The following is a 26,798-nucleotide window of genomic DNA, read 5'->3' on the forward strand; positions in this document are numbered from 1 at the left end:
AGTCCTCCACCTTAGGGCACGTCGCAGGTGCACGTACACGCCGTCAAAGGCGGATAGCGTGCGGCGCGTGAGGTGCGTGGTCCAACTCCCAGCGTCCGCCATCCACTGCACAAAGCGACCTACAAAGGCCACGAAGACCGCCACGTAGTTGGCCAGCAACGCCAGGCTCCGACCCAGCTGCCTGCCACGGCTGACGATCAGCTTGACTGCCTGGTTGTGTCTTGGCATTATTGCATTGTTATTATTTTTCACCTAAAAAAAAAAAATAAACATTTTTTGGGAATCATGGGGGATTTGGAGTGGACTACATAGTCTACTATGTAAAAATAACTATATGGTGAGGAGGGGATGATTTGTTTTCGATAATTCTAATTAGCAAACGATACAAAACATTGTTGGCCTGTTGAATAGCATAGGTGTCGTGAGCAACAGATGTAGCCAGATATAACAATTTTCACAGCCATATTTTCTTTATCCTCTGCAAAGAGCGACTGTGGTTTACAGAGATTTGACTGGTTGTGTAACCTTATTATACTGCCCCCATGTGGCCAAGACGCACACACCAGAAGGTGCAGTACAATGTCCAGCACACTCTATTCATTTTAAAGGGGGGATATTTTTTGAGATAGTCAATTACATAATTTTGTTTCATTTATTTTTGGTGTGACTTATCTTTACGTTTATAAAGACGATCCCTTGCATTGTAATTGACACACGGTTTCTTACCGTGTCGTCCAATCAGCGGCGAGCAAGTTTTGTTTCCGGGAGAGTTTGGTGATGTGGCTCTGTTTGGAAATCCATCCGAGGAGATATAGCCGATAAAGACAGCGCTAAATATCCACCGGGAAGCACTCATACAGGTGAGTCAAAGGTCCTTCTGCTGTCAAACTTCACTGCTTAGCAGGCTCCATAACAAGCTGTCACACACGACGGACTTTAACCCTAACCGGAGAGGATTTGAACGCTCGCTTCTAATTTGCGAGCGTTAGCTAGCTAAGTAGCATCGACGCGAAAACTGTAGTAAACAAAAGATTCTCAGACGACTCCCTGCAAGTTAACCCCGCTTGTAACGTCATGACATGTCCACCGCTCTATGTGGGCGTCAGCCTCCAGCTATTCGATTTAATTTCGAAATAGCTCTCATGAATCTTCGCTGTGGAAGAACGCGGTGACGCAGACGCAGTGAATAGTTGACGGTGGGCTCGGGAAAAGTCGGTGGTTTTCGTGACGGCTCGGAAGCTAGGGATCGCAGCCAATGTGGGCAGGATAAATGAAAGTTAGACCGAGCCCTAGTCCAAATATATTTAAAGTAATTTTGGATCCAGCTCTTGTAATGCATTCTTTATAAATCATTTTAAAGGCGAATAAATCAGTGTTTTAGTTTGCAGAAACTTAACTGTGTACTAAGCATAAGTCACATATTTACATTTTGCCTACCCATCCCTTGTGCAGTGCCATCCTGATGTTAAGTCGCCTGGCTACAGTCCTCCAGGAGCTCTCTGGAGAGGAGGGTCAAGATGGAGAGTCACAGGTGCAATTTAGAAAAATACATGTTTGAATCAAACTATCGCTCTGAGGACACATTAGCTAAATGTTTGTTTGTTTTCCTAGGAGGGTGAACTCACACCTCAGCTTCCTGCCAATGCAGACCAAGCTCTGGCAGAGTCTGAGGCCCCCGAGGAGACCAAGGAGCGTCTGGCCCACCTGGAGCAGCTGGTGGTGCAACTGAAGGAGCTCATCCGTGACAAGGACACTCAGCTGGCTGGCAAAGATGCACTTCTCAAGGTTGGATAACATAAATAGCAGCAAATGTTGAAAAAGATCATGAGGCATACATGACAGCTTTGCTTTTCCTTTTGGCAGAATGAAAGGGAGACAAGTGAGGCTCGCTTTAGTAAGCTCAAACTGCAGGCCAAAGCCAAGATAACTTCTCTCAGCAAGCAAATAGATGATTTGAAGGGGCAAGAAGGAGCAATTGTAAGCCTGAATCAAATACATCTCATTGTTTAAATCGAACATAATAATTTTTTTCGTTGACAGCAGAGCCCCGACAGCTCGTTTTCAAGAGATGTGGCTGTGGAGGGCGACCCGCAAGAGCTCAGTAGTGAGCTGCAAACACGACTCCAGGCCGCTGAGAAGCTGCTGGAGGAGAAGGATGCCGCCCACGCCGAGCAGTTGAGGCACCTTCAGGCAGTGGTGCGAGACAAGGATGTGCGCTTTCAGGAGCAGATTCAAAAACATGAAGAGGAGCTGCTTAGGACCACGGCACAATCGCCTAACAACGGCGAGCTGCAGCAGGTGCGAGCTCTTGCGCACAACAATGAAGCCGTGTAATAAATTGTGCTAATTCTCAGCTGCGGTGTTTGTAGGCCCTCCATGCGTCCCAGCGGCGGTGCGAGGAGCTTGAAGAAGCTTTGAAATCCCGCTCACAAGTGCTGGAAATGCTGCAGCAGGAAGTCACCAGCGCTGATCAACAAAAACAGGTGCAGATTCTTCAATCCACTTGAACCTATCCTGCAAGTGTCTTGAATCAAGATGATCCCTGAATTTTTCTGTCTAGATCCTGACTGCTCAGTTCCGGCAAATGGAGGGGGAGCTGGCCGAAGCCGTCAAACAACGACAGGAGTGGGCCCAGCGGTCCAGCGAAGCTGATGCGGCCCTCCAGGAAGCGCTGGAGCGAGCAAAAGAGGAAGCAGCGAAATACGAGAGCGAGCTATCCTCGCTGAGCCAGGCGGCTAGCGACAGCCTGGAGAAGGAGAGGACAGAAGTTGCCCGGATGGAAAAAGAAATGGCTTTGCTAATCGACAGTGTCCAAGTGTGCCGTGAAGCGTCAGAGAAAGACAAGTTGGAAATATCTCGCCTTGAAAATGAGCTCACGTCCGCCAGAGAAGCCGAGTCAAAAGTGCTCCAGGCCAGCCAGAGTAGCCTGGAGGAGACAAAATCACAAATAGTCCAGCTTGAGCAAGATTTAGCTTCTCTTCAAGAGGGACAGGACGAGGCCTGGAAGAAGAGCGATGTCTTGGCTGAGATTTGGAGACATTTACGGGCCCTCACCTCCCGAGATGTACAGCCATCGGAGGACATTGCGGTCCCAGATGATCTTTCTCTTGTTCTGCAGGCTGTGCTTTCCCTTGAGACACAAGTGACTACGCTGAAAGTTGATCACAGGGACAGCGAGGAACGTTGTGTTCAAGTCACTCACACTATGGAGGCTCTTCAAGGTGAGTAAGAAGATTGCCCCTTTTTTTTTGTCTTAAAATGACACTGGTTTCTTCCCAGAACAACTGGACAGAAGTACCAGTGAGAAGGAGGACGCCATCGCCAGGATTCAGCAGCTGGAGCAGCAGCAGATCGGGCCGGTGAGCTAATAAGAAGGTCTTATCTGCAAAGTCAGACAAGATGTGACAGAAAGGAGGTCATAGTCATGTAGTGAGCCTTCTAATCTCTTTTGCACTGTTCCACTGTTACGACTGACACTAATCTGACCTTCAGATCACTGCACTGATGTTGATGCTTCTGATTAGACAGCCAGACCAACTACCTAAGTTGTTTTCTTCTTTTTCTTGGTTAGACTTCCGAAAGGGATTCAGAGGAGCCACCAGCGGATGTGCCCTCTGAGGCTGACAGAGGTATAAAAGTTTTTGCTTTAAAGGGGTCGTCAACCCCCCGCCCCCAAACATTTCTTGACAATATGTTCTATGCAGCCACACTTTTCTAAATACGATATTCTGGTTAATAAAGTGTTGGTGGAATATGAGTTAATCAGTAAAAGTTTTAGCAATATCAGAAGGCGGCCATTTTGCCACTTGCTGCCGAGTGAAAATGACATCACAGTTGCTCAGGTCTCAGGTAGCAACCAATCACAGCTCAGCTTCAGGTGAGCTGTGATTGGTCGTTGCCTGAGACCTGAGCGACTGTGACGTAAGCAAGTGACAAAATGGCCGCCCCCTGAAATGTATAAAAGGGCTTGATTTTGCTGCTTAATTTATATTCCACAAATGTAATATTAATCAGAATGTCATGTTTAGACTAGTGACGTCACATATATTATTGTCAAAAAAATGTTTAATGTTGACTTCCCATTTAAATCAAGAACTTGACTTTTTTTCCATTTGGATCTTTGTTGATTTTCATAGCGACCGTCTTGGCACTGGAGCAACAGCTGTCTGAAAAGGATAATGAGCTTAGCGTCTTGCGAGAACGTCTGCGAATGGCTGAAGAGCAGAGCACAAGTGACGTTGCGTCTCCTCACATTGTTGATGAACCGACAGACCAGGTTGCAACTGGCGACACTGGAGATAATTCTGCAACGCCTCCTGACTGCCTGGAGGACACCCGAGAAGAGGAGACCACCTTGGTGGCTGAGGGCACATCTGTCCTCTCCATTACTGCAGACAACGAGAGCAGCCCAGAGCTCATTGAACATCAGGAATCCCCCGAAGAGTCCAAAGGGACTTCTTCCGATGAGATGGTCACCAGCACTGATTCTGAGGTGGCTCACAGCAGCTGGACTCTTCTAGAAGCCGTGAACCAGGATGGACGCCAGGAATGGCCGTCAGTCATGCAGGACTTAAGCCAGCTGCAGACATGGGAGACTACGAGCATGGAGCAGGAAGCCTCCACAACTTCAGTGACGTCTTCCTCTGTCGTGATCCAAGAGACTGTTGAGGTTCGCGTCACTCAGGATGGTGCCTCCTCTGAAAATGTTCCCACAGGCCTTTTTGCTCAGGCCTTGGCGAAGGAGCTCCAGAAAAGGTACAGTCAACTTCTGGCTGAGCTACAAACACTCAGAGAGGCGGCTGCAGAGTCACAGGAGAAGATCAAGAGTCTGGATGAGGAAACACAAAGGCTTACTACTGAGAAGGAAGAGGCGCGGTCTCGGGCCAGTGACTTTGAAGAAGAGCTGGAATCTTCCAGAGAGGGACTACAAACTCTTTCCCAGCAGAGCAGCTGTGTGGCAGAGAAGCACAACGCTGAAATGCGCCTTTTGGAAGAGCAAATTGACATTCTGTCCAGTGAGAGCAAAGCCAAGGAGCAAAAGATGGAGACTCTCCAGGCTGATTTGGAATTGGCTCGCCAAGCCCTTTCGGAGCAGGAGAGCCAGGTTTTGTTGTTGAGCGCACAGTTGGAGGATAGAAAGCTCCTTTCCTCTCAGATGGAGATTAAGCTTCAAGATATGGAGAGCAGCATGTTGGAACAATCGCAGATGTCAGTTCGTGACAGTGAGTCTTTGTGCAAGAAAGACTCTGAGATCTGCGAGCTGCAGGTCCGCCTCAGCCAGAAAGAGCAACAGATGACGGAGCTCGATGAAAGCATGTCTGCAAAACTCAGTCAGGTAGAAGAGAAGCGCGTCTTGGCCGACGGTGAAGTCAACAACCTGAAGGAGCAGCTGGCAGAGCTTCAGCAGTTACGAGAAGAGACTTCTTCTCCGGAGATGGATGAAGAACTTGTGAGTTTACGCAGGTCCAAAAAGGAGGTTGAAACCCAGCTGGCAAACTCAAGAAAGAAGTTGCAGGTTGTTCTCGTGCAACGGAAAGAGCTCATGAAGAAGGTTGCTGATCTGGAGATGGAGGCGAAGAACAATGCAGAAAAAGAAGAAACTGTGGCACCTGAAACATGTCCTGAGGTTGAAAAATGTTCAACTGACGAGATGGAGGCCAAACTGGCGGACTTGGAGCAAACATTGAAGTCTAAAGACGAAGCAATTGAGAACCTTCAGTGCAAGATTGGCCAGCAGGAGCAACTTCTGTCCGAAACACTTAACAGAGAGCTGAACAAGGACGCCGAAACCCATCAGGCCGAGACTGACTCCGATAACACCTTGGTACGATCCCAAGTGGCCTCCTTGGAAACAGAGTGTGAAACCCTGCAAAAGAGAGTCCTAGAGGCTCAAGAGTCTCGCAAGGAGAGCATCCGCAAAGCCAAGGAGAAAGACAGGCACCATCGGGATCAGCTGAAGCAGCAGAAGGAGGAATACAGCGAGCTCATGGAACGTTTTGAGCTGCAGAGTGGCGAGCGTGAGCTTCTTCTCACTAAAGTGAGACAACTAGAAGATAAAATGAGCCCACATGGTGAGGAGAGCAAGGACCTGATGGCGAAGATCGAGAAGACCTCAGCTAACGATTGGGTTCAAGAAGACTGGGTGGATTTTGCCGCATCTGAGGCTGATTCAGAGCAAAACAAATCAGGCATTCAGGGACAGCAACTATCCGAGCAGTCTGCAAAAGTCTCGGCTCAAATGGAGGAACCCTTGAAAGCTCTCAAGGAAGACATCCAGGCTATGCGGACAGCAAACATGGAGCTTGAGCTCAAGCTTCAGGAAGCTCAGACCAGCCTGTCCCAGAAAGAAACTGAACTGCAGGACGTGAGCAAGGAGCTGCAAGCCCTACGAGAAAATGAAAGCCAGATTGAAGCCCTCTCCGATGAAATTAAAGATCTGAGAGAAAAGTACAGGCAAGCGGAGTCTTGTGCCGAGGCGTTGAAAGCCGAAATGGAAGCTGCAACCGCAACGGCATCTTCTCAATCCGCCAGCTCCATTGCTGCGCTTCAAGTTGAAGTGGAGGATTTCAAACAGTTTCTGAACAATAAGAACCACGAGATCACCGAGCTAAGCCAGCAGCTCTGTGAGCAAAATACCCTCATACTGTCAATGCAGGACACGGTGGGCCACAAAGATCAACTGATAGCCTCCTTAGAGGAGGAACTCAAGATGGAAAAAGAGAACAGCAAGAAGTTGGAGGTTGAGGTTTCGCAGAGGCAGGAGGGCGAGGACAACGAAGCCAAGCTCCAGCAGCTTCAGCGTAAATTTCAGGCGGCCCTCATCTCTCGCAAGGAAGTTCTAAAGGAGAACAAGACCCAGAAGGAACAGCTGACTTTGAGTGAGAACCTCATAGGGGAACTGCAGCAGAAGATTAAGGTGGCGCAAGATGAGCTGGAGAAGCTCAGAGCAGAACGCACCAGGCTAATAGACGAGGTGGACCGCATGTTGCTAGAAAACCAAAGCTTGAGCTCATCCTGTGAGAGTCTCAAGCTGGCAATGGACGCCATAGCAAGTGAGAAAGACGCATGTAAAAGAGAAGGCGAGTGGGCCAAAGAGGAGGCGGCTAAGATGTGTAAGGAATGGGAGGAGAAGGTCAACGGCATGAAGGACGAGTACGAAACCCTGCTACGCTCCTACGAGAACGTGAGCGATGAGGCCGAGCGGGTCAGGCGAGTCCTGGAGGCTGCCAGGCAGGAGAGGCAGGAGCTCGCCGCCAAGGTGAAGTCCAACGAGGCCTCCAGGCAGGAAGCGGAAATGCAGGCGGAGGAAGCACGGAAAGAAGTGGAGGTGGTCAAAGACAAAATGAGGAAGTTTGTCAAAGCCAAGCAGCAAAAGATCCTGGAGTTGGAGGAGGAGACGGAAAGACTGCGCGAGGGGCAGGAGAAGGCACCAACAAAATCACAAGACGAAGCTCAAACCACTGAGCTGAACGGACTTCGGGAGGAACTTCAAACTTTGAAAGTCAAGCTGGACACTACTGTGGCAGAAAGAGATGCTTTAACACAGCAGATTGAACAGCTGAAGGAACGATTTGACCAAGAGGGAAGACAAGATCACACTGCTCCCCTCGCAGGAGATGTTCAGACGTCAGATCCAGTCGTGACAGAGACAGAAATGCTTGAGGCCGAAAAAACTCCAAAGGAGAATCCAGATGACCACATAAGTTCGACATCTGCTCAAGTTGTTGGATCGGAACCTACGAGGGAACATGTTTTATTAGAGGACAAAATAAAGGAGATGGAGGCAGCTCTTAGTTCAGAGAGGGAACGCTGGCAGGAGAAGGAGGCCAAACTGAAGGCTGGACTAGCCTCTCTTGAACGAGATCTCCAGGAGAGCAACGAAAATGCAAGCCTGGTGGCCTCTCTGGAAGAGCGTCTGCAGGAGAGCAAAGAGCGAGAAAAGTGTCTAATCGAGGAGGGCTCTAAACGGGAGGTCCAGTTCAAGGAACTCCTTAAAAACCTGGAGAGTGAGAAGGACAACTTAGAGGAGCGTCTGATGAACCAGCTGGCCCAACTCAACGGCAGCATCGCCGGCTACCAGCAAGACGCGGCCGACCACCACGACAAACTTACCGAACTTAAACGGGAGGTGGACGGGCTCGAGAGGGAGCGGGGCGACCTTGAAGCCGAGGCCCGGGCCCAGACAGACAGGGCGGCCCGGCTTGAAGAGGACATGAGGCAAGCCCAGAGGCAGCGGGCGGAAGCCGAAGCAGAAACCGGGAAGCACCGAGAGTTGGAGCATCAGCTGAGGTCTGCTCAGAGGGTCCGAGAAGGCAGCCAGAGCCGAGCACGTCAGCTGGAGGAACTCCTGAGGGAGAAGCAGCTGGAGGTCCGTCAGCTCCAGAAGGACAGCATCCAGTACCAAGAGAGAATCAGCGAGCTGGGAGTGGAAGTGAAGGCCCTGCAGCTGGGCCACAATGAGCTCACCAAGAATCTCGAGCGGTCCGAAGGAGAGACTTCCAAAAATCTGGAAGAGCTGAAGAGAACTGAAGCAGAATTGGCAAACTGTAAATCCAACTTCAGTCAAGCCGAGGAGCAGTTAAGCCAGCTCATGCTTGAAAAAACAACTTTGGAAAAGAACGCCCATCAGAAGGAAGCTCTTTGGAAAGCCGAAGCCGAGCAAACGCTGGACTCGGTCCGATTCAGATTGGGAGCTGAACTGAAGGAGATGGAGCTGAGACTGGAAGAGGCTTTCAGTGAGCGGGACAAAGAAGAAGAAGCCACGCTGGAGGCCAGAGAGGCGGCGGAGGCGGCCGAGCGACGAGCGCACGAGATGCAGGCCCGCCTTGATGAGTCTCTCGCCCGGCTCGCTGCCTTCTCGCGCTGCATGTCGTCGCTGCAGGACGACCGAGACCGAGTTCTGGACGAGGCCCGGCAATGGGAGACGCGCTTTAACGACACTCTGCTCGGCAAGGAGGCTGACATTCGTGACAGGGAAACCAGGGCCAAGGAGCTGGCGGAGAACCTTCAGAAAGAAACTGCTCTCAAAGAAGAACTCCAGCTCGCACTGGACAGGTAGGTCATGAATCGGTTTTTCGTAGTTCACACGTGTGCTTCAAATCCGTGAATTCTACATTGCAGGTTAGAAAAATCGGACAAAGAACAGCAGCTGGAATTGGATGAGGCAAAGAAGAAATTAAACGAGAGCCAAGCTGAGGTTGAGCGGGAGCACGACGAGCTCCTGCGAACGACAGCGGAATTGCAGTCGGCGCAGAGCGAAGTGCGGCTGCTCAAGGGCGAGGTGGAAAGCCACAACCAGAGGGTCCACGCTCTGGAGGAGGCCGTGGCCCGGCTGCAGGAGGACGTCGGCAGGGCCCAGCTGGAGCTGCGGCAGAGGGAGGCGGACGATCGGCGTCTGTGCCTGACCTTGGAGCAGCTGGAGGCGGACCTGCACACCTCCAAGGCGCTGACGGAGAACTTGCAGGTGGCGTTGCATGAGAAGGAGAAGAGAGAAGTGGAAATGCTGGATGAGAAGGAGAAAGCCGTGGCTCAGGTAAGAACAGCACAAGATCTCATCGTCACGCTTGGAGACGAGTGCGTTTGTCCTCACAGGCTGCAGAGGAGGCGCGCAAGGAGGCGGACGGCAGGGCACGTCAAGCCGAGGAGGAGCTGGAGCGCAGGCGAGGGGAACTCCGAGTCGTTGAGGAGAAACTGCGGCAGGCTGAGGAGGAGAGTGGCGGCCGGCGAGCCAAACTGGACTCCTTCACAAAGGCCATGGGCTCGTTGCAGGACGACCGAGACCGAGTGCTCAACATGTACAAGCAGCTGGAGGAGAAACACCTCCAGGTCATGCTGGACAAAGATGCCGTGATCCAGGAGGCGGCGAGCGAGAGCAACAGTCTCAAGGAGGAGCTGCGCTCTCTGCTGGTCCAGAGGGACGACCTGTACGCCGAGAAGGCCAAACTATCCGCCCAGCTCCACGGCTACCGAGACGAACTCAAGCAGGTTCTCAGCATGAAGGACTCTCAGCACAAACAGCTTCTCGCTGCCCAGCGGGATCGTGTCGCCTCCTTGGAGAAGGAGCGCGACCACTTGGAAAGCGCACTGAAGAACGCCGGAGAGTCGGAAGCGCTCAAAGTGGAGCGGGTGACGCCGGTGCAAGCCGCCGACGCTCCTGGAGCTGAAGTCGAGAAGTTAAGAGAGCAGCTGGAGGCCGCCCAAGAGCAAGTGCAAGCTCTGGAGGAGAACCTCCTCGAGGAGAAGGAGACGCATGAAAGGGAGACCAAAGAGCTCTCGGAGCTGCGCTGGGAGGGAGGCCTGATGCGCACCGAGTCCGAGAGCGCTCAGGAGAGGGTCGCCGAGCTGGCCAGAGACCTTCTGGACGTGGAACAGAAACTGCTGGTGGAGAAGGAGCTGGTGGCGCAGCTGAGGGCGGAGAACCAGTCCTTCGGCAAGGCTATGGCCTCCCTTCAGGACAGCAAGGACCAGGCGGAACTCAAAGCCCGCCAGCTCGCCCTCAAGCGGGACGAGGCCACCAAAGTCGGAACCCCTTCCACAGGTTCCGCCGGAGAAGTGTGGAGCCTGAAGAACGCCCTGCAAGCTCTACAGAACGACCGCGAGAGACTGGTGAGTCCACGCCTTCCTCGAGTGGCGCTTCAAAGATATTTCTTTGGATCATTCTGGCCTTTCCTGACAGCTGGAGCAGCTTCAAGCACAGACGACGGAGCTGAAGACCAACAAGTCCGAGCTCGCTCGTCTGGGGGCGGGCGAGCTGATCAAAGTCAGCCAAGAGCTCTTTGAGGAGAAGAACAAGAACGCGCACCTGGCCGGCGTCGTCATGGAGATGGAGAACATGGCGGCGAGTGTCAAGGAGGAAATCGAGACACTCAGGTGAGACCCGCAAACGCCATCTCATATCTGTATGTTGGCGGTGATGAGTGCATGATTTCCCTCCAGACTGGAACGCGTGGACTGGATGAGCCAAGCCGAGCAGCTGAAGCAGCAGACGCTCAGCGCGTTGTCCGAGCGCGACCAGCAGCTGAGACAGCTCGCCGCCATGTTGGAGGAGGCCCGCGCGCACACGTCCAAGCGCCAGAAGGAACACTACCACAGAGAGGTCAACAAAGATTCAAATAATAATAAGAATTATTATTATTATTATTGATATTATTTTTATTACTATTTAGGGCTGTCAAAGTTAAAGCGTTAACTAATTAATTAATCACAAAAAAATATCGCATTAATCATGTATTAATGCAGATTAATCACACTATTAATTTTGACCACAGATTATCCTTTAGCTAGATAGCGTATGGTTACGTTAAAGGTAAAACAGGTTGCGTTTGAGCAATAAACATAATTACATACATCAAAGCATTTAATAAATGTTTGCATATGACATTCAGAACATTTGTTCATGTCAAACTATCAGGGTCATTTTTTTTCTGTTTTATTTTAAAAAAAAATTAAAAATTAATTGATTTGAAAAAGAGGAGGATGAGCGTGTGGAGGGGATCAAAAAATGTTGAAGATGTTCTCATAATATTAAATGTTGAAAGAATTGACACGAGGTGCTCTTTAAATTTAAAAAGAAAACATTATTAAAAATTTGGGGCGTCGGGCGATTAAAATTTGCAATCATAATTAATCGCATGACTTCACTAGTTAACTCACTATTAATCACAAATTTTATATCTGTTCTAAATGTACAATAAAAAAATCTAGATTTTCATACTCTTGTTAACAAAAGTGGAAAAAAATGTTAAACTATTAGAAATAGTTTAAATTAATTTTTGACGTCTATAGTTGTCAATGGCAATGAAATGAGTTAACTCATTTACTGCCATTGACGGATATATACGTCAAAGATCCATTTCAACTGGGTTAAGAGTGAATGCGTTAAGTCATTATTGACAGTACCCCACAGTAATAGTATTGTTTATTCTTACAAAATGTATATAAATATTTTGTATATTTAATTATTCCTTCCTGCTAAATTTTGAGGGAAAAAAATATTTTTGTTTTCTAAGCCACAATAACGATTTTAGTGTAGAATTATTCCATTCTTCTCATACTGCTGTCAGACCTCAGAGCAGGAAGTGGACAGTGCTCCCGGCGCTCCTCAGGAGAAGAGCAACCTGCAGGAGGTGCACGCCTCCCGGGCCGAGCTCTCGCATCTGCAGCGCAGGTACCGCATGGGTCCAGAGAAGACATTTTGTCTCGCAGAGTTTGGAAATCACCGGCCTGTAATGGCGTCTTTTTTGGATGTGCTCCTTCAGACTCGATGAAGAGACGCAGCAGAGGCTGACGGCTGAGGAGCAACTCATGGAAGCGCAGGATCGACTCAGGCGGTATAAGAGGCAAAATGGAGGACGGGCGAATTTGCGTAATGTCCGCTTATGTTTTCCGTTGAATGCTTCCTTCACAGCCAAACCAAATGGGAGGATAACTCGGAGACGGCGGTTTTCATCGAGCCTCCCGAAGGCAGCGTCACACGCGTGAGTCTCCACCTGAGTTGTGTCATGTGACTCTAGCACCTCGTCTGTGTAATTCCACACCCCCCCCCCCCCCAGCAGACTCGTCGAGGCACCACCCCGGGCCTGTTGCGGGCGCTACGCTCGGGCGCGTGCTGGCGGCGCCGCACGCCGCTTCTGGTGGGCGTCTACCTGCTCAGCGTGCACGTGCTGCTGCTGCTGTGCGTGGGCGGCTTCCTGTGACGTCTATAAAGGGTTCCCGCACACAAACACTGCACTTTACGTACAATTAAACACACACTCGCCAGTTTATTAGGAACCCCGACCCCGAATCATCTTAACAACCCTGCAATAACTACGCCGTCCGTATCTGGTGTATGCTGGGTGTGCCTAATAAATTGGCCAGGGAGTGAGGTCGTTTTGAGGGAGCTGCTGTTAGTTTTTAACTCTTTAATGGAGAGGACATGAAGGGAAAATGTTATGCGTCGAAATGCAAATAATTGTATCCATATTTATATATCCAAAGGGGTTCTGAGGTTCATGTTGTGCAGTTTCCGCACGTTATCTGTTGTGATCACAAAAACTGAGCGTGGTGCAATTACCAATAATTCTGTTTAGCATTACCCCACCCCCCACCCCAAAAAACACTTTTTAATAACATTTTCTGTTCACTAAAGTTGATAATGGATTCCAAAGGAGATGCGCTGCTAGCAGTAGCCATCTCATAGCCAGAGGTGGGCATTCCGTCAGTCGCAAGCTACATCGAAATTGTTCAACTCAATCGCCGTTGTGTTTTAATAAACACACGAGAATTCTATTAAAGAATAGTTATTCAGCTGGACAATTTTGATGTAGTTTGTGACAAATCTTCAGACAAGTAACACAAAAATAACTGGACAGCCTAAACAGCCACAGGTGGAATCGGTAGCCATCTGGAAGCCAGTTGAACCATAAACGCCGATTAGTACTAAGGTTCGGTTTGAAATGACGAAGGACGGGCCGGCAAAATGTACTGACACGCCCACCTCTGCTCATTCCATCGGAAGATACAGTACTGTGATTGACCCTAATTTATTTTTTGTTGAAAAGGTTCAGTTCTCTTTCTTTCCTACTTTCATCATTCCATTTAAAGATGTACGCTGTATGTAACATTTTCTAAGGGCTGCAGGGAAAAATGTGTTTCTTTTCTTCACGACAAAAATAATCGGTTTGCAAAGGCGGTGTAAGTTAGGTATCTTTGTTTTTGATGACATATTCAGAGGTTTTGAATAAAAGGATATTTTCAGTGGGAACTGAAGACTCTGGTTTACTGTAGACTCAATACGGTGATATCTTTATTTCACCTCAACTGAAAGACAAAAAAACATTATTTGTTTTACTTGATAACGTTATCATGGAGTTTGATATTCTGCCCTCAAGTGTTCATTCTCGGTATGACAATAATATAATAAAATTGAGAAGTGTCCTGATTGATCGTAACGGCATCCTCTGCGATTCAATTGAAGATATATTTTAATAATTTTACACAAAAAAAAACTATAGTTGTATCACATCTGCTGAATTCGAATAATTAAATTTCAGACCGTACCTGAACGCAGCATTTCCGATCCAAGTTTATTCCATTTAAAGCCCGTTATTATTTAAAGTATGTGCGGTTTGTAAATTCATAAATACTATAAAAATTGTTACACGAATGTTCACCGCTCGTGCACGTGACTGATGCTCGCGCACGTTTGTGTCATCACTTCGACTGAGACACGGAAACATTCTGAAGTCAAGTGACGGACTGGAAAGGTAATGTAAACGTCTCTTTTAACTTACTAATGTTTTAGATAATATATATATTTGATATTTAACCAAACAATGTATATAAATTTATTTTTTATAACTGATGAAGATGGAATCTGTTAACTTTAAAGACAATGTAATTGTGTGACAGCATAAAGAGGACTAACATTACATGTTTACTAATTTACAACTAGTGGTATTATGAGAAATGCTAAATCATAATACAGTCGCAATATGTTTTTGTTTTGTAAATGAACAGCTTTTTTCGCCATACATGTGCATTTTTAGGACAAACTAAGTGGTTCGTTTTGGGGAAGTGAAACTTGAGCATGCACTTTTTTACCCCCATCATCCCAAAAAAGTTATGAACATGAATTAGTCACATTCAATATGTGTGTTATTCCTGAAGATGTGGAAGTCAGCGGCGGGCCACAGTGTGAGCATAAAGGTGGCTGCAGAAGGCGACGACTGGGAGACGGACCCAGACTTTGAGGTGCTGCATGAGGACTTCCTGCCTGTGTGTGTGCACAGGATGTATTTTGATGTAACCGCTTCCTGTTTCAGAATGACGTGTCGGAACAGGAGCAGAGGTGGGGGGCCAAGACCATTGAAGGGTCGGGCCACAAAGAGCCCATCAGGTAAGTGAAGGAGACGTCATGCTTGTCCACTTAATTGAGTCCTGTGTTCACTCATGGCGGTCAGTGTGTAGAAACAGGAAGGGGGAAGTGAGAGCAGATCTAGTTAGCGCCTAATATGGACTTTACCAAATGTTTACCAACAATACTGTATTACGGAATGGGCAGTTGGCAGCTCGATGGGTTATAAGCCACGGAGGAGGCGGGACTTCCGACTTCTTGGTTTTTTACACATCAGCTTTGTTTCCGGTTCCGGTTTCGGTTTGCGTCGTGTGGGCCGCATCCCAGTTCTTGCGCTTACGTCTTTGTTCCCTTCGGTTGAGCGTTCCAGTCGACGGGTGCGAGTGTTGGAACGCGGCCAGCAGTGGCCGGGAACGGCGCTGATGTGTAAAAGTCGGAAGTCCGTGGCATGTAGGACTTTTGTGGATTTATTACTTCAGTCACACAAGGACTTTAGTTTAAAATGGAATAATGTTGTTATTTTATTATGGAAAGCATACAAAGGATGTATATTTTATTATAAACTTGTCGATCGTCTTAGCTAAATTCTATCTCCACAAATGCAAATACAGCAACCAAAAACCAAATTTTAAACACTTTCATAATGATACTATTTCTTATATAAAATTGATTAGTAGCTCACTTAACAAAAAGGCTTTAAAAATGATTAGTATTTGTACAACTTATAAACTCTTTGTATACTTGCACTTTTGAAGATGGTTAATAAAGGGTGAAAGAAGTCCGTGGCATGTACCCCATTAGGAGTATGAGACGTTGGCAGGAATGGAAAATTACCAAATAAATAACTGACATGAGGTGACGTCACTCTAAAAACAGTACTATGATGATGAATTTGAGCTATATTGACATTTCATCATGTAAATTTGAATTGTTATTAATCAGCATTTTTTTTTCTTTCAAAATGCTTACTTAACACGTCGTGGTGAAACTTCAACCATTATTCATTTATTTTGCAGCGTTGCAGAGCTGAGGGACAAAGTGGCCGCAGAGCACGAGCAGGTGAAACATCATGAGATGACCCCCAAAGCGTCGTACGGCTACGGAGGGAAGTTCGGCGTGGAGACGGACCGCATGGACAAGGTGCCGTTGGGCACGTTGGGGTTCACGCTTCCATCAAAAGTCTACAAAACTGCGTTTTGGGGTCGCGCAGGTGGCGGTGGGACACGACTACGTCGCGCAAGTGCAGCAGCACAGTTCCCAGAAAGATGCAGCCAAGGGATTCGGGGGGAAGTTTGGCGTGGAGAAGGATCGGCTCGACAAGGTCAGGGGACGAGAGGCTAAGTTTTAAGCTATTTTTATTCTGACAACTTCCTGTCTGCACTTTTTATGTTTGCTATCATTCACATTATATTGCCTTCAAATAGACAAAAAAAAAATCCATTATAATAAGTTTGTCAGACAGAATTTGTCAATTGTGTACGTCCCAAGAGAACGCTAGTAATCAGGCATTTCAAGTCAATTATAAAGCATTTTTAGTCCACGTGTATCAAAGTTGTCTGTGTTGTCTGCATAGTCTGCTGTGGGTTTTGAGTATAAAGGAGAAGTCAAGCAGCATACATCACAGAAAGGTGGGTCGAATGTCATTATATTGTTATATAGAATATTTCATTTCTATTTGTGTCTTGCATGCGCATGTTCTACCCTTCCAGATTATTCCAAAGGCTTTGGGGGCAAATACGGCGTGGAAAAGGAGAAAGTGGACAAAGCCGCCGTGGGCTACGACTACAAAGGCCAAACGGAGAAGCATCAGTCGCAAAGAGGCGGGTCAACTCTGCTGCTCACGTCTCAGTCCGCTTGATTGACGGCTCACATTTTCCCTCCCATCTTCTGCCGTCAGATTATTCCAAAGGCTTCGGGGGCAAATACGGCGTGGAGAAGGAGAAAGTGGACAAAGCCGCCGTGGGTTATGACTACCAGGGCCGCACGGAGAAACACCAGTCCCAAAAAGGTGACAGGACACGGATGTGCTAATCACTAATCCGCTTCACCACATCAATTGAATCCAGTGGAATGTGTTCAGATTATTCAGCAGGTTTCGGGGGTCGATATGGAGTGCAGTCGGAACGCATGGACAAGGTGAGAGAGTTCAATAATTGAAGTTCCATTTTATTTTTACTACTACTCGTATCATTAACCTCATTATATAACTGTCGTTATTAAAATAAATACAGTAAAAAGTAATTTCAAAATGAATTAAAAAAAATGGTTGCTTTTACCCTACAATTATCAAATTCAGTAAATGTAATACTGTATAACAATATTTGTACATAAAATTGGTAGTCCACCCCCTCAATTAGCATAATTGAATAACTATCACCATTAAATATATATTTTTAAAATTCTTAAAATAATTTTTACTTGTCAGTAGTTCTCATAAACGAGATTTACTATAATTACCCTATTAACTTTTTTTTTTTTTAAATCATGCTTTATTTAAAAAAACAACACACACACACACACTGTACAGTTTAAAATATATATATATTGATTGAATTGATTAAGATATGACGTTGTTGGCACTTTACGTCAATTCACTTGAAATCCTTTTGTTTGATGTTGAAGAGTGCAGCCGACTTCTCTGACATGGACTCCCCTGCCTCCGCTTATGAGAAGACGCAGCCAATAGAAGCCTGTGAGTTCTTGATTTGCAGATTTATGTATACACATAACATAAAGCAGACGTCAACACTGACCGCATCCCGTGCAGCCGGCGCCAATGCGGGCAAGCTGAAGGCTCGTTTCGAGAGCCTGGCCAAGGCCTCCGACGAGGAGAACCGGAGGCGAGTAGAAGAAGAGAAGAGCAGGAGGAAGGACCGAGAGAAGAGAGAACGACAGGAAGCGGAACGCAAACAGCAGGTGACCCCCACCCAAAAAAAAAGAAGGAAACAAATACAAATCTTGCGAGGATTTTTACTAACTTCACTTCAATGCTTGCTCCACAGGAGCAAAAGAGCAGAGAAGACCAACTTCATCTTGCGGATGTCCCAGAAGTGCTTGCAGACTTTGATGCTTCGCTGGAGATGTATCAGAGCACAGCAGAAGAACCACAACCACAATCAGAAGCACAGGTCAGACACTATAAACAGACACAATAAACTCAATAAAATAAATAGAAAAAACAAAAATATGAAGTAAAACTATAAATACATACGTTTTACTTACTTGCAAATAAAACATGTAGAGAAATAAAACATAAAGTAAACAACAACTTTCTTTTTGTGAATACTGACTTAGGTTACCAAATTTGGTTCTCAGTTCTAATAACAGAGGTGGCAAATCCAGGTCCATAAAGTTAAAAACCCTGCCACAGTTTGACTTTAGCTCCTGATGCTAGCCAACTAGCTAGCTCCCAAGATAGCTCCTATGGTGCTCGTTTACCTGCTAGGGAGCTAACTAGCTAGCTAGCATCAGGAGCTAAAGTCAAACTGTGGCAGGGTTTTTAACTTATTATGGACCTGGATTTACCACTTCCTGGTTCTATACATGCACTATGTGTCCTATTCCCCCCATCCCCATCTTAGTTAAAAACATTCGACGCCGAGCCTCCGGCTTTGCCCGTGCGCTCGGACCACATCCTGCAAATGCCCCCTGTTGAGGAAGCAGAGGATGCGTACATCCAAGTGACGGTGGATGGCGACGACTACGAGGATGTGGCACCACCGCCCCCTACAGTGGGGGAGGGAGGCAACGACTACAAGGCGGTGGCACCACCGCCCCCTACAGTGGGGGAGGGAGACGACGACGACTACGAAGAAGTCTGCACAACGCCCCCAGCAGCTTCGTCAGGTATGAATGACATCAACACACAAAGATGTGCTGCCTTGACTTCTATTTTCGTATTGTTCTTTTCTTCCATATTGCAGCAACTGACGACTATGAGGACCTGTCAGGCGGCGTCCAAGCCGTCGCCATTTATGACTATCTCGGAGGTTCGTTACTATTTTCTGGTCATATTTTTTTTAATCAAATCTGCGCTCCGGTGAGGATGTTTTGACTTGCTATGGCAGAGGACGTGGACGAGATCTCCTTCAACCCCGACGATGTCATCACAGACATCGAGATGATCGACGAGGGCTGGTGGAAGGGACGCTGCCACGGACAAACCGGCCTGTTTCCCGCCGCATACGTTCAGCTCATGCAGTGAGGTGCCGACGCCAACCCCCGCCGGGGCTCACCGCAACTTGTAAGATTTTTTTTTCCAGGCTGGGCATCATAGTCACAGCTTTAAAATGGTGTGGAGTTGTTGATAATGGAGTCTTTATAAAACACGCAGTACTTGGCTGTGGTTGGTAGCGAAGTCCTGATCACATTTTGTTGTGTCTGAGTCACTGACTTGATTTTGAGCGTTTGCTGATAGTCCCAAGCTGATATTTTGTACTGTACTTTAGGATTTTTTTTTGCTTGGGTACCCCTAAAAAAATGGGAAATAAAAAAAATCCATCTTTTCCACCCAGTACCGATTATCTAACATTTACTCCCATCACGTGACTGGACAACTCATAATACGAAAATATTGAATTATCCCCAATAATTACAATACTGTATATGTTGCAACAAGTCTGTTATCTGTCCCAAGCCAAGGCTAACATTTACACACGTAATTTAAACCAATAAGTGCCTGTGACTTGTTTTGCCCATTCCTGGTTAATTTACCAACACAATAAGCCAGGAAATTTGCAATTGTTAACTTTTTATAGCTCAATTGTGTCATATTGGTAAATCAAAAAATACTTCATAGTTGTTGAGATGAATTTTTATATGGGGGGGGGGGGGGTACATTTAATCACACATAAGTGAAGAAATGAAATAAAAATAGGTTTTGTGTCTGTTCAAAATATTTCTTGTCCCATAGAAATAAACAGAGGCTGTGTGGTACATAAATGTAAACCACATCGTGACAGTCATCATGGAAAGAGTGATTGCCTCCAAGAGTCTTTCTTTTTTTTCACCAGGAAATGCCCTTCTTCTTTTTGTTTATTTTTACTTTGCTGCCGCTCTTCTCAGCCATCCTTCTGGTCCTCAGCTTCTTGGCCTGCCGCTGGTTCATCCACACAGGATACTGTCCGTGTTCATTGAGCAGTGTCTTCTTGTTGCGCTTGCTGTCCAAGTCCATGCTATCGCCTGCGGCACAAGTCATGCAATTATTTAATTACATACAGTAACGTGTGTTTACAATTTAAGAAGCGTGACGATGCACACGCTCGCTCACCATCGTCTCCTGCTCCCTCATTGACCACGTCAGCCTCCTTCTTGATCTTCTCGACCGGGATCACGGTGGCGATCTCCTGCATGTCGCTCATCACGGCGTCCTCGCCTTTCTTGTCCAGACCAAGTGTTTTTTTCAGGCGGGCCAGCTCCTTGGGGGCGTTCTTCTTCCTCTTCTCAGCTCGCATTTTCCTCCTCCACTTACTCCGCAAGCTTTTGGCCATTTTGTTCTGGGGAAAAAACAACAGTAACTAATTTTATTAGTCCTCATGCATGTACAGTGATGCATGGTGAAAAATATGGCTGAAATACATTACATTCTTCTAAATGTTTTGTAAAAACCCATTTTTTTTTTTTAACATTGCTGCACTGAAATAACATAACATTGGTACAAATTACTTAAATTATTGTTATTATGCTGTTATTATTGTTATTAAGCGCTATATAAATAAAGATGACTTGAGTATTTAGACTCTAAATACTAACATGAAGCAACAGCAAAGCTAACGTCAGCTAGCTCGTTAGCTATCCAACTGCTACGCTATTTTTTTTACGCAAAACAGGCGTTGAAGCGCTCAATATCATAATCGCGACTCCTTAACCATTAAAGAAACACTATTGTAAATAGAATAACTTACAGATTGTAGATGTATTTGTTGAAATTGGACCGTGAAAAGAAACAGGAAGGTACGGACACGTGTTTACGAGTGGCAGAGGAGCTCCGTGAATAAGCTTCGATTTGATTGGCTGTGCGCGTAAACTGAAGATCTCCAGTTTTGATTGGCCGTTTTCTTCGTTAATGACGTGACTTCTCATTGGCGAATAATTCTCAACCCGGAAACTCTGATAACACCAACCAGAAGGTTCTTGTGTACAAATAACACCTTGGGGTGCGTATAATTATATATTTAGCAACATTCTATTAATAAAAGACGGGAGTACAACAAAGTTTGTAACATTATTCTAGTTCATTTAGATAATTTTATCGTAATTAAAGTCATGAGCAGACCTCAGGTGAGCGACGATTTTACGCCCATTTTCAACCCTCCGCTGTCTTCTACGCAAACCAAACTGTTGGACATGCTGGAAGATGCCACAGAGCAACTGATGCTCTACAAAAACTTCGACGCTTCCTTTCATATGTGCGACAGAGGCCTGGAGAGCCTCGCCCACGCGGGGGAAGAGGACGTGAGGCGAGTGTTAACTTAAACCTTACTCTTTCTTCAGTTTGTTATTATTTATTGACATGATTTCGTATCCGCTCCAGTAGGGGTGAGCTTAAGGCTGGTTTTTGCATAGTGGGCATTCAAGCTTTGGCTGAGCTCAACCAGTGGCCAGGTGTCCTCGCTTGGGTCCTTCAGTATTATGAGCATCAGGATGAGATACCAGCCAAAATATTACAAATGTGGTGAGTACACGTGAAGCAGTCCATGATGTCATTGCACAGCGGTTTTCATACTCTTTGTCATCTTTCCCGGTAGCATCCTCCTCTATTCCAAGGTAGACCAGCCAGCAGCGGTGCAAGAGGCTGCCCGTGCGTGGCTGCACAGCCCGTCTAACTGCCGACTGGACGGGTTTCGCACGGTGGCTGAGCTCTATCTCCTGCACGTCCTCCTGCCCCTCGGACGCACGGATCAGGCCCGTGAGCTTGTGGTGGGCCAGGTGGGAAGCGCCACATTCACCGAAGAGCAACGACAAACGGCGCTGGATATTATCGAAGAAGAGGAACGTGAGCGGAACATGCCAGATGTCAACGCAGATTGTAGGTTAAGTGCTGATAATGGCTCGACGCAAGGTGAGAGCGCATTTCGACTCACTGGACCTTTCTGTCGATCAATACAGAAAGCTGCTATTCATACTTCTACGTATACTGTAACCTGCTACACACAGGTTCCCTTCTCAGTCAAGTGGAGGCCTTGTTGAGGCTTACTTACAGGAGATTGACGTCTACTTCTGGATTCTCCCTCTTACATAAACTCACTTTAGCTGCTGTTATTCTCTACATGCTTTTGTTACGCCTGGATCCAGGTCAGTTTTTATAAGCAAAAAAAAAAAAAAAACGAAGCTATTTTTGACAACATAAAATATGTTATCACTTTTGTTGTGTGTCCTGCAGCGCTTCCTTCTTCCTTTGTGTGGATTTCCAAACTACATCAGCTGCTTCGACAAATGTGGAATGTCATGGTGGCTCCATATTATCGAGCTCAGAAAGACTGAATGTGGACATTGTTGTAATTTCATTTTGTTTTTAATGTCACACCACACTGGATCGTGTAACATAAATAAGCACTTACCATATGAAATGGATATTAAAGTGCATTCTTATGTATTATGTCTAATAGAATTATTTCATTTCCATTCCTTGTTGACATTCAAGCAAATGTGTTGTTTTCTTTGCTGTTTATTTAATCTCATGACTCCCATTTTAGCCTCCATTGAAGCCTTTGATTCACATTCTTCACTATCACACAATATGGAAACTGCAGTTTTTTCCCCTCAGGTACTGTAATTATCTTTTTTTTATTTACCTAATGTGTCACACTTTTGCTGTACTCCCCCCCCCCCCCCCCAGCAGATACACAGAAAGGCGGAAGCGGGGATGACACTGGAAAGGTTAGCACTTTTTGCATGGCCTCATTTTACACCTATTTTCATTTGTATGACATGTTTTCTGATTTTATCAATAAAAAGCAGCAATGTCATGTGCTTGTGTGTAGGTGGCGCTCAAGAGTCACCACATGCTCATGCTTTGTTCCACATGGCCGGGAAGTTTCCTACTTAAACGCTTACGGGGGCAAAAGTAAACAAAAAAACATGGCCGACCATGTCAATAAGCAGGCGAGCGTTCAGTCATCAAATGTGAAAGTAATACTGACAGTTTTGTTTTTTTACCATTTACAATCATAATGAAATGATAGATTTATAACTTCACCATTCATTTATGTAGAGAATGCATGAAATACTTTTTGTGTATATCGTGTTCTTATCCCAATTGGAGTGCATCGTTGTGGTTGGGATGAATTCTATCGCTTTGGTGACTGGAATGTATCGTATTTAGAGTGAATCAAAGTGTTGGCGGGAATCGTATCACAATTTTAGAGAATTGCATCAATATTTAAGAGAATTGTACTGTAATTGAAGTGAATCATAGTCCAACCGGAGCTGGTGTGAATCATGTCATCGGAATCAGCGTCGCAGTGAATCGTATCAGAATTGGAGATATCATCATTTGAGCGACTTCATTGAAATGTATTATATTGTAATTGTAGTGAATGGTGTCGTTTTGCAAATTGCAAAAAAAATCATATCGTTCATAATTGGAGTGAATCAGATGAGTGTAAATGAATCCCAACGGCCACCATTGCGCTCAGCAAGCCCCGGTGGCGGCGCGTCGCCGTCGCGTCGCCAGTGTTGACGAGTGTTTAGCTCGTTGCTAGGTGAGCGCGCGCTGGAGAAAATGAACTTTTTTTTTGGGGGGGGTGCTGGCTTTCTACGAGATCCCTCCGTCTCCCCTCTCGCACTGCATTCCAGACATTTCACTAGCGTCATCAATAATACCGCTTAATGTTGTAACGGCATGGGAAAAATCAGCCTCAAGCAGGGCCACCATATTGTTGGTGCGGCTTTTTGATTTATTCCAACCATGGAGCTGATGTCACCACCTCACAACAGACCAGCTTGCTGATTTAATTTAAAGCAGTCATGTCCAAACTTACATACAGAAAAATACAAGCAAGCGGCGGCCATTTTGATATTTGCCACCTCATTGATAAAGCAAAATGGCCGCCGGACCAGAATTTGGACCCCCTGATTCAAAGCCGTTATTATTGTCATTGATAGGCAGCCAACCCGCTTTTGACCGGTTCTGCTTGGAAGGCTGCTACGTTAGCTAGCTACGTTGTAGCATCGTCATTACGCAACAGTTATTTAACCATTTCATTGTTTGTGGATAGCACCAATGACATTTTTAGCATTAGCTAGTTGTGACCTGGTTAGCTAATTATAAGTATCCTGGTCTAGGTCAACTAATGAGATTTTAAGTAGAAAACGGTGCTGTGTTTTTCCGTTTGGTAACCGTGGTGACGTCCCCTTTTGTCAGTCGCAAACAAAAGTCGGACGCTTTTATGTTTTCTCTTTCATGTTGATAAAGCTATCATAAAAGCGTAACACGTTACTTTCACTTGCTGTTATTTAGTCAATAAGTAAGCGCTGAATACTGTTCTTGATGTTCATTTAGGAGGGCGGCGCACCCCTTCACTCCACTGGCACGCGCTCTCCAAAACAAAAGCCCTTGATGTCCAATAAGGTCAGTCTTTCACACCGCCTTCATTTAACTCGCTCACTGCCAGCCATTTTCAAAGACGCGTTTCCCGTAGTGCCAACTGTTTTAGCAACTGATCTTTCCAAGATCCACAGAATCTTTTTGTGACGTCATGAGCCCCAAACCTACAAATGGTGAAAACGTTTTCAGCTTTTTCCTTTCTCTAGTAGTCATTTATAGAAAAAAACTACATGGGTTGGTTTGACTAAAAGCGGCATATTTCTGACCAAAACCTAATCTTGAGCTTTTCGTAGAAAGAAACGCATTGAAGAGAAATCCCTTTCACTCTTGGCTGTTTTATTGGATTTTGACTGATTTTTGCAAGGCCCACAGAATAATAGTGTTCTATTGCTATAAAAATATGGAACCTACCAAAAGAAACATTAGAGTCTCTTCTTTCATCAGGAAAAACAAGTATTTTTCTATATGATTCCGTTTGCAGCAATTAGCATTAGAATATAGCTAAGTTTCATCATTATTCACAAATCTGTTTAAAACAGTGGTGGGGGGGGGGAGATTTTGGCAACATGTCCCTGGTTGGTCTCTTATACTCTGCTGCCACCTGCTGGCCGTTTTGTAATAACTCCATTTGCTTCAACCTTTCTTTGCAGTTGAGAGGCTGCATAAAAGCCTTCTGTATGCTCTCGCATAAAAATGTTTTTAAAAAAACGAATAAATACGTCTTTGGGACACTTAAAACATTTAAAATACATATTTAAAATATTATATTTATACGTTTTTGGGAGCAAATGAGTTAAGCAGAAGAGTGACTTTTTGCTTGTGTATCCTCAAACTATAAAACTATATTATGTACCCCAAACTGTCCATACACTTTTAAACTCATTCACCCCGTACCTCCAGGGGTGCGCGTTCCACCTTTTGGGAATCCCTGACCTGATTTGAAAAGAAAGCATAAATCAGCCGGCTTCTTATCACAAACAGTTTGAATTCTAGCTAACATTTTTCCTTGGGTTCAGAATCAGATTCTTGGAAGTGTGTTGTAAATAACACATGTGCTGACTTTTGTTGTGAGGGAGGAAAAGAAAAAAAAAAAGCGATGTGGGGCGGCGGTTTGGTTTGGAGCTTGATGTGACTTTTGGGTGGCGCTCGCAGCGATTCCATGATACGCGTTCGATGTGTTCAGTCAGGGTGGAGGGAAAAAAAAAAACGCTGAGCGTGCAGATTAATCGTCCCAGTGCTGCTGAGGCTGAATGAGGCCCCCCCCGCCCGCTTCTTATTCACGGTGCCCCACCCATCGGCACCCTTCAGTCGGCGCCTTATCTGCGCTTCTTATCATCATGTCGGCAAGTGCATTGATGCCGGGCCGCTCGGGTTACTGGGAAATAACTTCCTGTCGTAACCGCAGTCTCGAAACCTTTGCACCACCTGGCCACGCCGCGCGTCTGCCGTCGCCGTTTCGTTCCCATGGCGGGAACACAAATCAAAAGTCGTTAAAAAGCCAAAACAAAACACATGGTCCGGTTGCGACTTGTCGCGAGGAAGACTTATCCGGACATGATCGGAACGTATCTTAATAAACCCTCGCCTGGCTGGCGCACCTTCAATTAAAATCTCCTGTAAGGTGGAATGAGTGGAATTGCACCTCCAGGCCAAACTGTACTTTGGCATTTCAGATCGCACAAGAGCGAACCAAAGCTGCACGCTTGAGTGTTTTTGTCAGATTGCCGCTCCAAGGTTTTGGAAGGAAACTTTTTCACTTCATATGGGGTGACATCATAGCAATGCGACACCTTGTAAGGTGATGACGGAATGTGATAGTATTGATAAAAAAAAGCACTTCTCTCCAAATGTACTTTTTTTGAGCATTCACACATACTTCTTTTTTTTTTTTTTTTTTTTACAATCCATTCAATTGTGTTCCGTATCTCCAAATTTATTTAGTGGATTTTAAATTTTTTTTACTATGGAGACACCAAAATATTTTGTCCACTGTAATCTGGATGTCTTTATAAAAAAATAAAATAATTGAAGATACATTCTTTTTTGTCAGAAAGGTGGAATCAATTAAAATGTTCATCAAATAAACCACACACATTTGAAAAAATATCCATCCAACCATTTGGGCTGGGTTTAAAAAAAAAAAAAAAAATCGAAGAATCAATATTGAATCGATTTTCCTTTTTGAGCCTGATATCGATTCATAAAACCATGAATTGATTATTTTAATATTTTTCTCATAATAAATTCATATGAAAATGGATTTTTAAAGGCCATTTTTTTGTATCTTACTGTTTTCTTGAAAATTTACTGTTCACATGAATTTAAAAGTATTTTCTTACATTAATGAAAGTCCTGACTTATTGCACTTCAGAAACTTTTTAATTTATATTTACCGTACAATTATTGAATTAGAAT

At 45.7% G+C, this 26,798-nt stretch overlaps 4 protein-coding genes across 10 annotated transcripts; 3 read left to right on the plus strand and 1 right to left on the minus strand.

The window, feature by feature from the left end:
• The first annotated feature begins 592 nt into the window (after nt 1–592).
• On the plus strand, nt 593–13,744 carry golgb1 (golgin B1). 4 transcript variants are annotated; one of them, XM_077543193.1, is made up of 18 exons: nt 593–860; nt 1,453–1,531; nt 1,612–1,785; nt 1,864–1,977; nt 2,041–2,298; nt 2,370–2,483; nt 2,561–3,221; nt 3,280–3,359; nt 3,572–3,629; nt 4,137–9,054; nt 9,121–9,532; nt 9,592–10,605; nt 10,676–10,869; nt 10,936–11,095; nt 12,063–12,166; nt 12,258–12,329; nt 12,407–12,476; nt 12,552–13,744. In XM_077543193.1, the coding sequence occupies exons 2-18, from the start codon at nt 1,463–1,465 to the stop codon at nt 12,693–12,695; spliced, it is 8,616 nt and encodes a 2,871-aa protein (XP_077399319.1). In that variant the 5' UTR covers nt 593–860; nt 1,453–1,462; the 3' UTR covers nt 12,696–13,744. The 4 variants fall into 4 exon arrangements, with proteins under 4 accessions (XP_077399319.1, XP_077399321.1, XP_077399320.1 ...); XM_077543195.1 differs by having other exon boundaries at nt 2,044–2,298; XM_077543194.1 differs by having other exon boundaries at nt 596–860; nt 12,555–13,744.
• Nucleotides 13,745–13,876: 132 nt separating this feature from the next.
• Nucleotides 13,877–19,812, plus strand: hcls1 (hematopoietic cell-specific Lyn substrate 1). 3 transcript variants are annotated; one of them, XM_077543200.1, is made up of 15 exons: nt 13,877–14,246; nt 14,650–14,733; nt 14,805–14,878; nt 15,853–15,976; nt 16,047–16,157; nt 16,410–16,464; nt 16,546–16,656; nt 16,734–16,844; nt 16,917–16,972; nt 17,459–17,528; nt 17,604–17,752; nt 17,839–17,964; nt 18,418–18,682; nt 18,760–18,825; nt 18,904–19,812. In XM_077543200.1, the coding sequence occupies exons 2-15, from the start codon at nt 14,650–14,652 to the stop codon at nt 19,038–19,040; spliced, it is 1,539 nt and encodes a 512-aa protein (XP_077399326.1). In that variant the 5' UTR covers nt 13,877–14,246; the 3' UTR covers nt 19,041–19,812. The 3 variants fall into 3 exon arrangements, with proteins under 3 accessions (XP_077399326.1, XP_077399324.1, XP_077399327.1); XM_077543198.1 differs by having other exon boundaries at nt 16,410–16,656; XM_077543201.1 differs by lacking the exons at nt 13,877–14,246; nt 14,650–14,733; nt 14,805–14,878 and adding an exon at nt 15,126–15,286 and having other exon boundaries at nt 16,410–16,656.
• llph (LLP homolog, long-term synaptic facilitation factor) lies at nt 19,632–20,886 on the minus strand. The gene is made up of 3 exons (XM_077543206.1): nt 20,740–20,886; nt 20,106–20,331; nt 19,632–20,017 (listed from the first exon to the last, which is right to left on the minus strand). Exons 2-3 carry the CDS (start codon nt 20,323–20,325, stop codon nt 19,842–19,844), a joined length of 396 nt encoding a protein of 131 aa, XP_077399332.1. The 5' UTR covers nt 20,326–20,331; nt 20,740–20,886; the 3' UTR covers nt 19,632–19,841.
• Nucleotides 20,887–20,919: 33 nt separating this feature from the next.
• On the plus strand, nt 20,920–22,430 carry pex26 (peroxisomal biogenesis factor 26). 2 transcript variants are annotated; one of them, XM_077543209.1, is made up of 6 exons: nt 20,920–20,991; nt 21,099–21,294; nt 21,369–21,509; nt 21,583–21,896; nt 21,992–22,129; nt 22,218–22,430. In XM_077543209.1, the coding sequence occupies exons 2-6, from the start codon at nt 21,101–21,103 to the stop codon at nt 22,316–22,318; spliced, it is 888 nt and encodes a 295-aa protein (XP_077399335.1). In that variant the 5' UTR covers nt 20,920–20,991; nt 21,099–21,100; the 3' UTR covers nt 22,319–22,430. The 2 variants fall into 2 exon arrangements, with proteins under 2 accessions (XP_077399335.1, XP_077399336.1); XM_077543210.1 differs by having other exon boundaries at nt 20,928–21,294; nt 21,372–21,509.
• The last annotated feature ends 4,368 nt before the right edge of the window (nt 22,431–26,798 follow it).

Source organism: Vanacampus margaritifer, chromosome 15 (assembly GCF_051991255.1).
Source record: "Vanacampus margaritifer isolate UIUO_Vmar chromosome 15, RoL_Vmar_1.0, whole genome shotgun sequence".
Taxonomy (NCBI): Eukaryota; Metazoa; Chordata; class Actinopteri; order Syngnathiformes; family Syngnathidae; genus Vanacampus; species Vanacampus margaritifer.

Excerpts from the sequence above, each read along its gene's own strand:
- hcls1 (XM_077543198.1), top strand. The coding sequence starts at position 14,650 with ATGTGGAAGTCAGCGGCGGGCCACAGTGTGAGCATAAAGGTGGCTGCA. Across the intron at positions 14,879-15,852 it reads GGCCACAAAGAGCCCATCAG|CGTTGCAGAGCTGAGGGACA; the intron begins GTAAGTGAAGGA and ends TTTATTTTGCAG. Across the intron at positions 16,657-16,733 it reads GAAGCATCAGTCGCAAAGAG|ATTATTCCAAAGGCTTCGGG; the intron begins GCGGGTCAACTC and ends TTCTGCCGTCAG.
- golgb1 (XM_077543193.1), top strand. The coding sequence starts at position 1,463 with ATGTTAAGTCGCCTGGCTACAGTCCTCCAGGAGCTCTCTGGAGAGGAG. Across the intron at positions 10,870-10,935 it reads GAGGAAATCGAGACACTCAG|ACTGGAACGCGTGGACTGGA; the intron begins GTGAGACCCGCA and ends ATTTCCCTCCAG. Across the intron at positions 11,096-12,062 it reads AGGAACACTACCACAGAGAG|ACCTCAGAGCAGGAAGTGGA; the intron begins GTCAACAAAGAT and ends TACTGCTGTCAG.
- llph (XM_077543206.1), bottom strand. The coding sequence starts at position 20,325 with ATGGCCAAAAGCTTGCGGAGTAAGTGGAGGAGGAAAATGCGAGCTGAG. Across the intron at positions 20,018-20,105 it reads TGAGGGAGCAGGAGACGATG|GCGATAGCATGGACTTGGAC; the intron begins GTGAGCGAGCGT and ends CTTGTGCCGCAG.
- pex26 (XM_077543209.1), top strand. The coding sequence starts at position 21,101 with ATGAGCAGACCTCAGGTGAGCGACGATTTTACGCCCATTTTCAACCCT. Across the intron at positions 21,295-21,368 it reads GCGGGGGAAGAGGACGTGAG|TAGGGGTGAGCTTAAGGCTG; the intron begins GCGAGTGTTAAC and ends TATCCGCTCCAG. Across the intron at positions 22,130-22,217 it reads TTTGTTACGCCTGGATCCAG|CGCTTCCTTCTTCCTTTGTG; the intron begins GTCAGTTTTTAT and ends TGTGTCCTGCAG.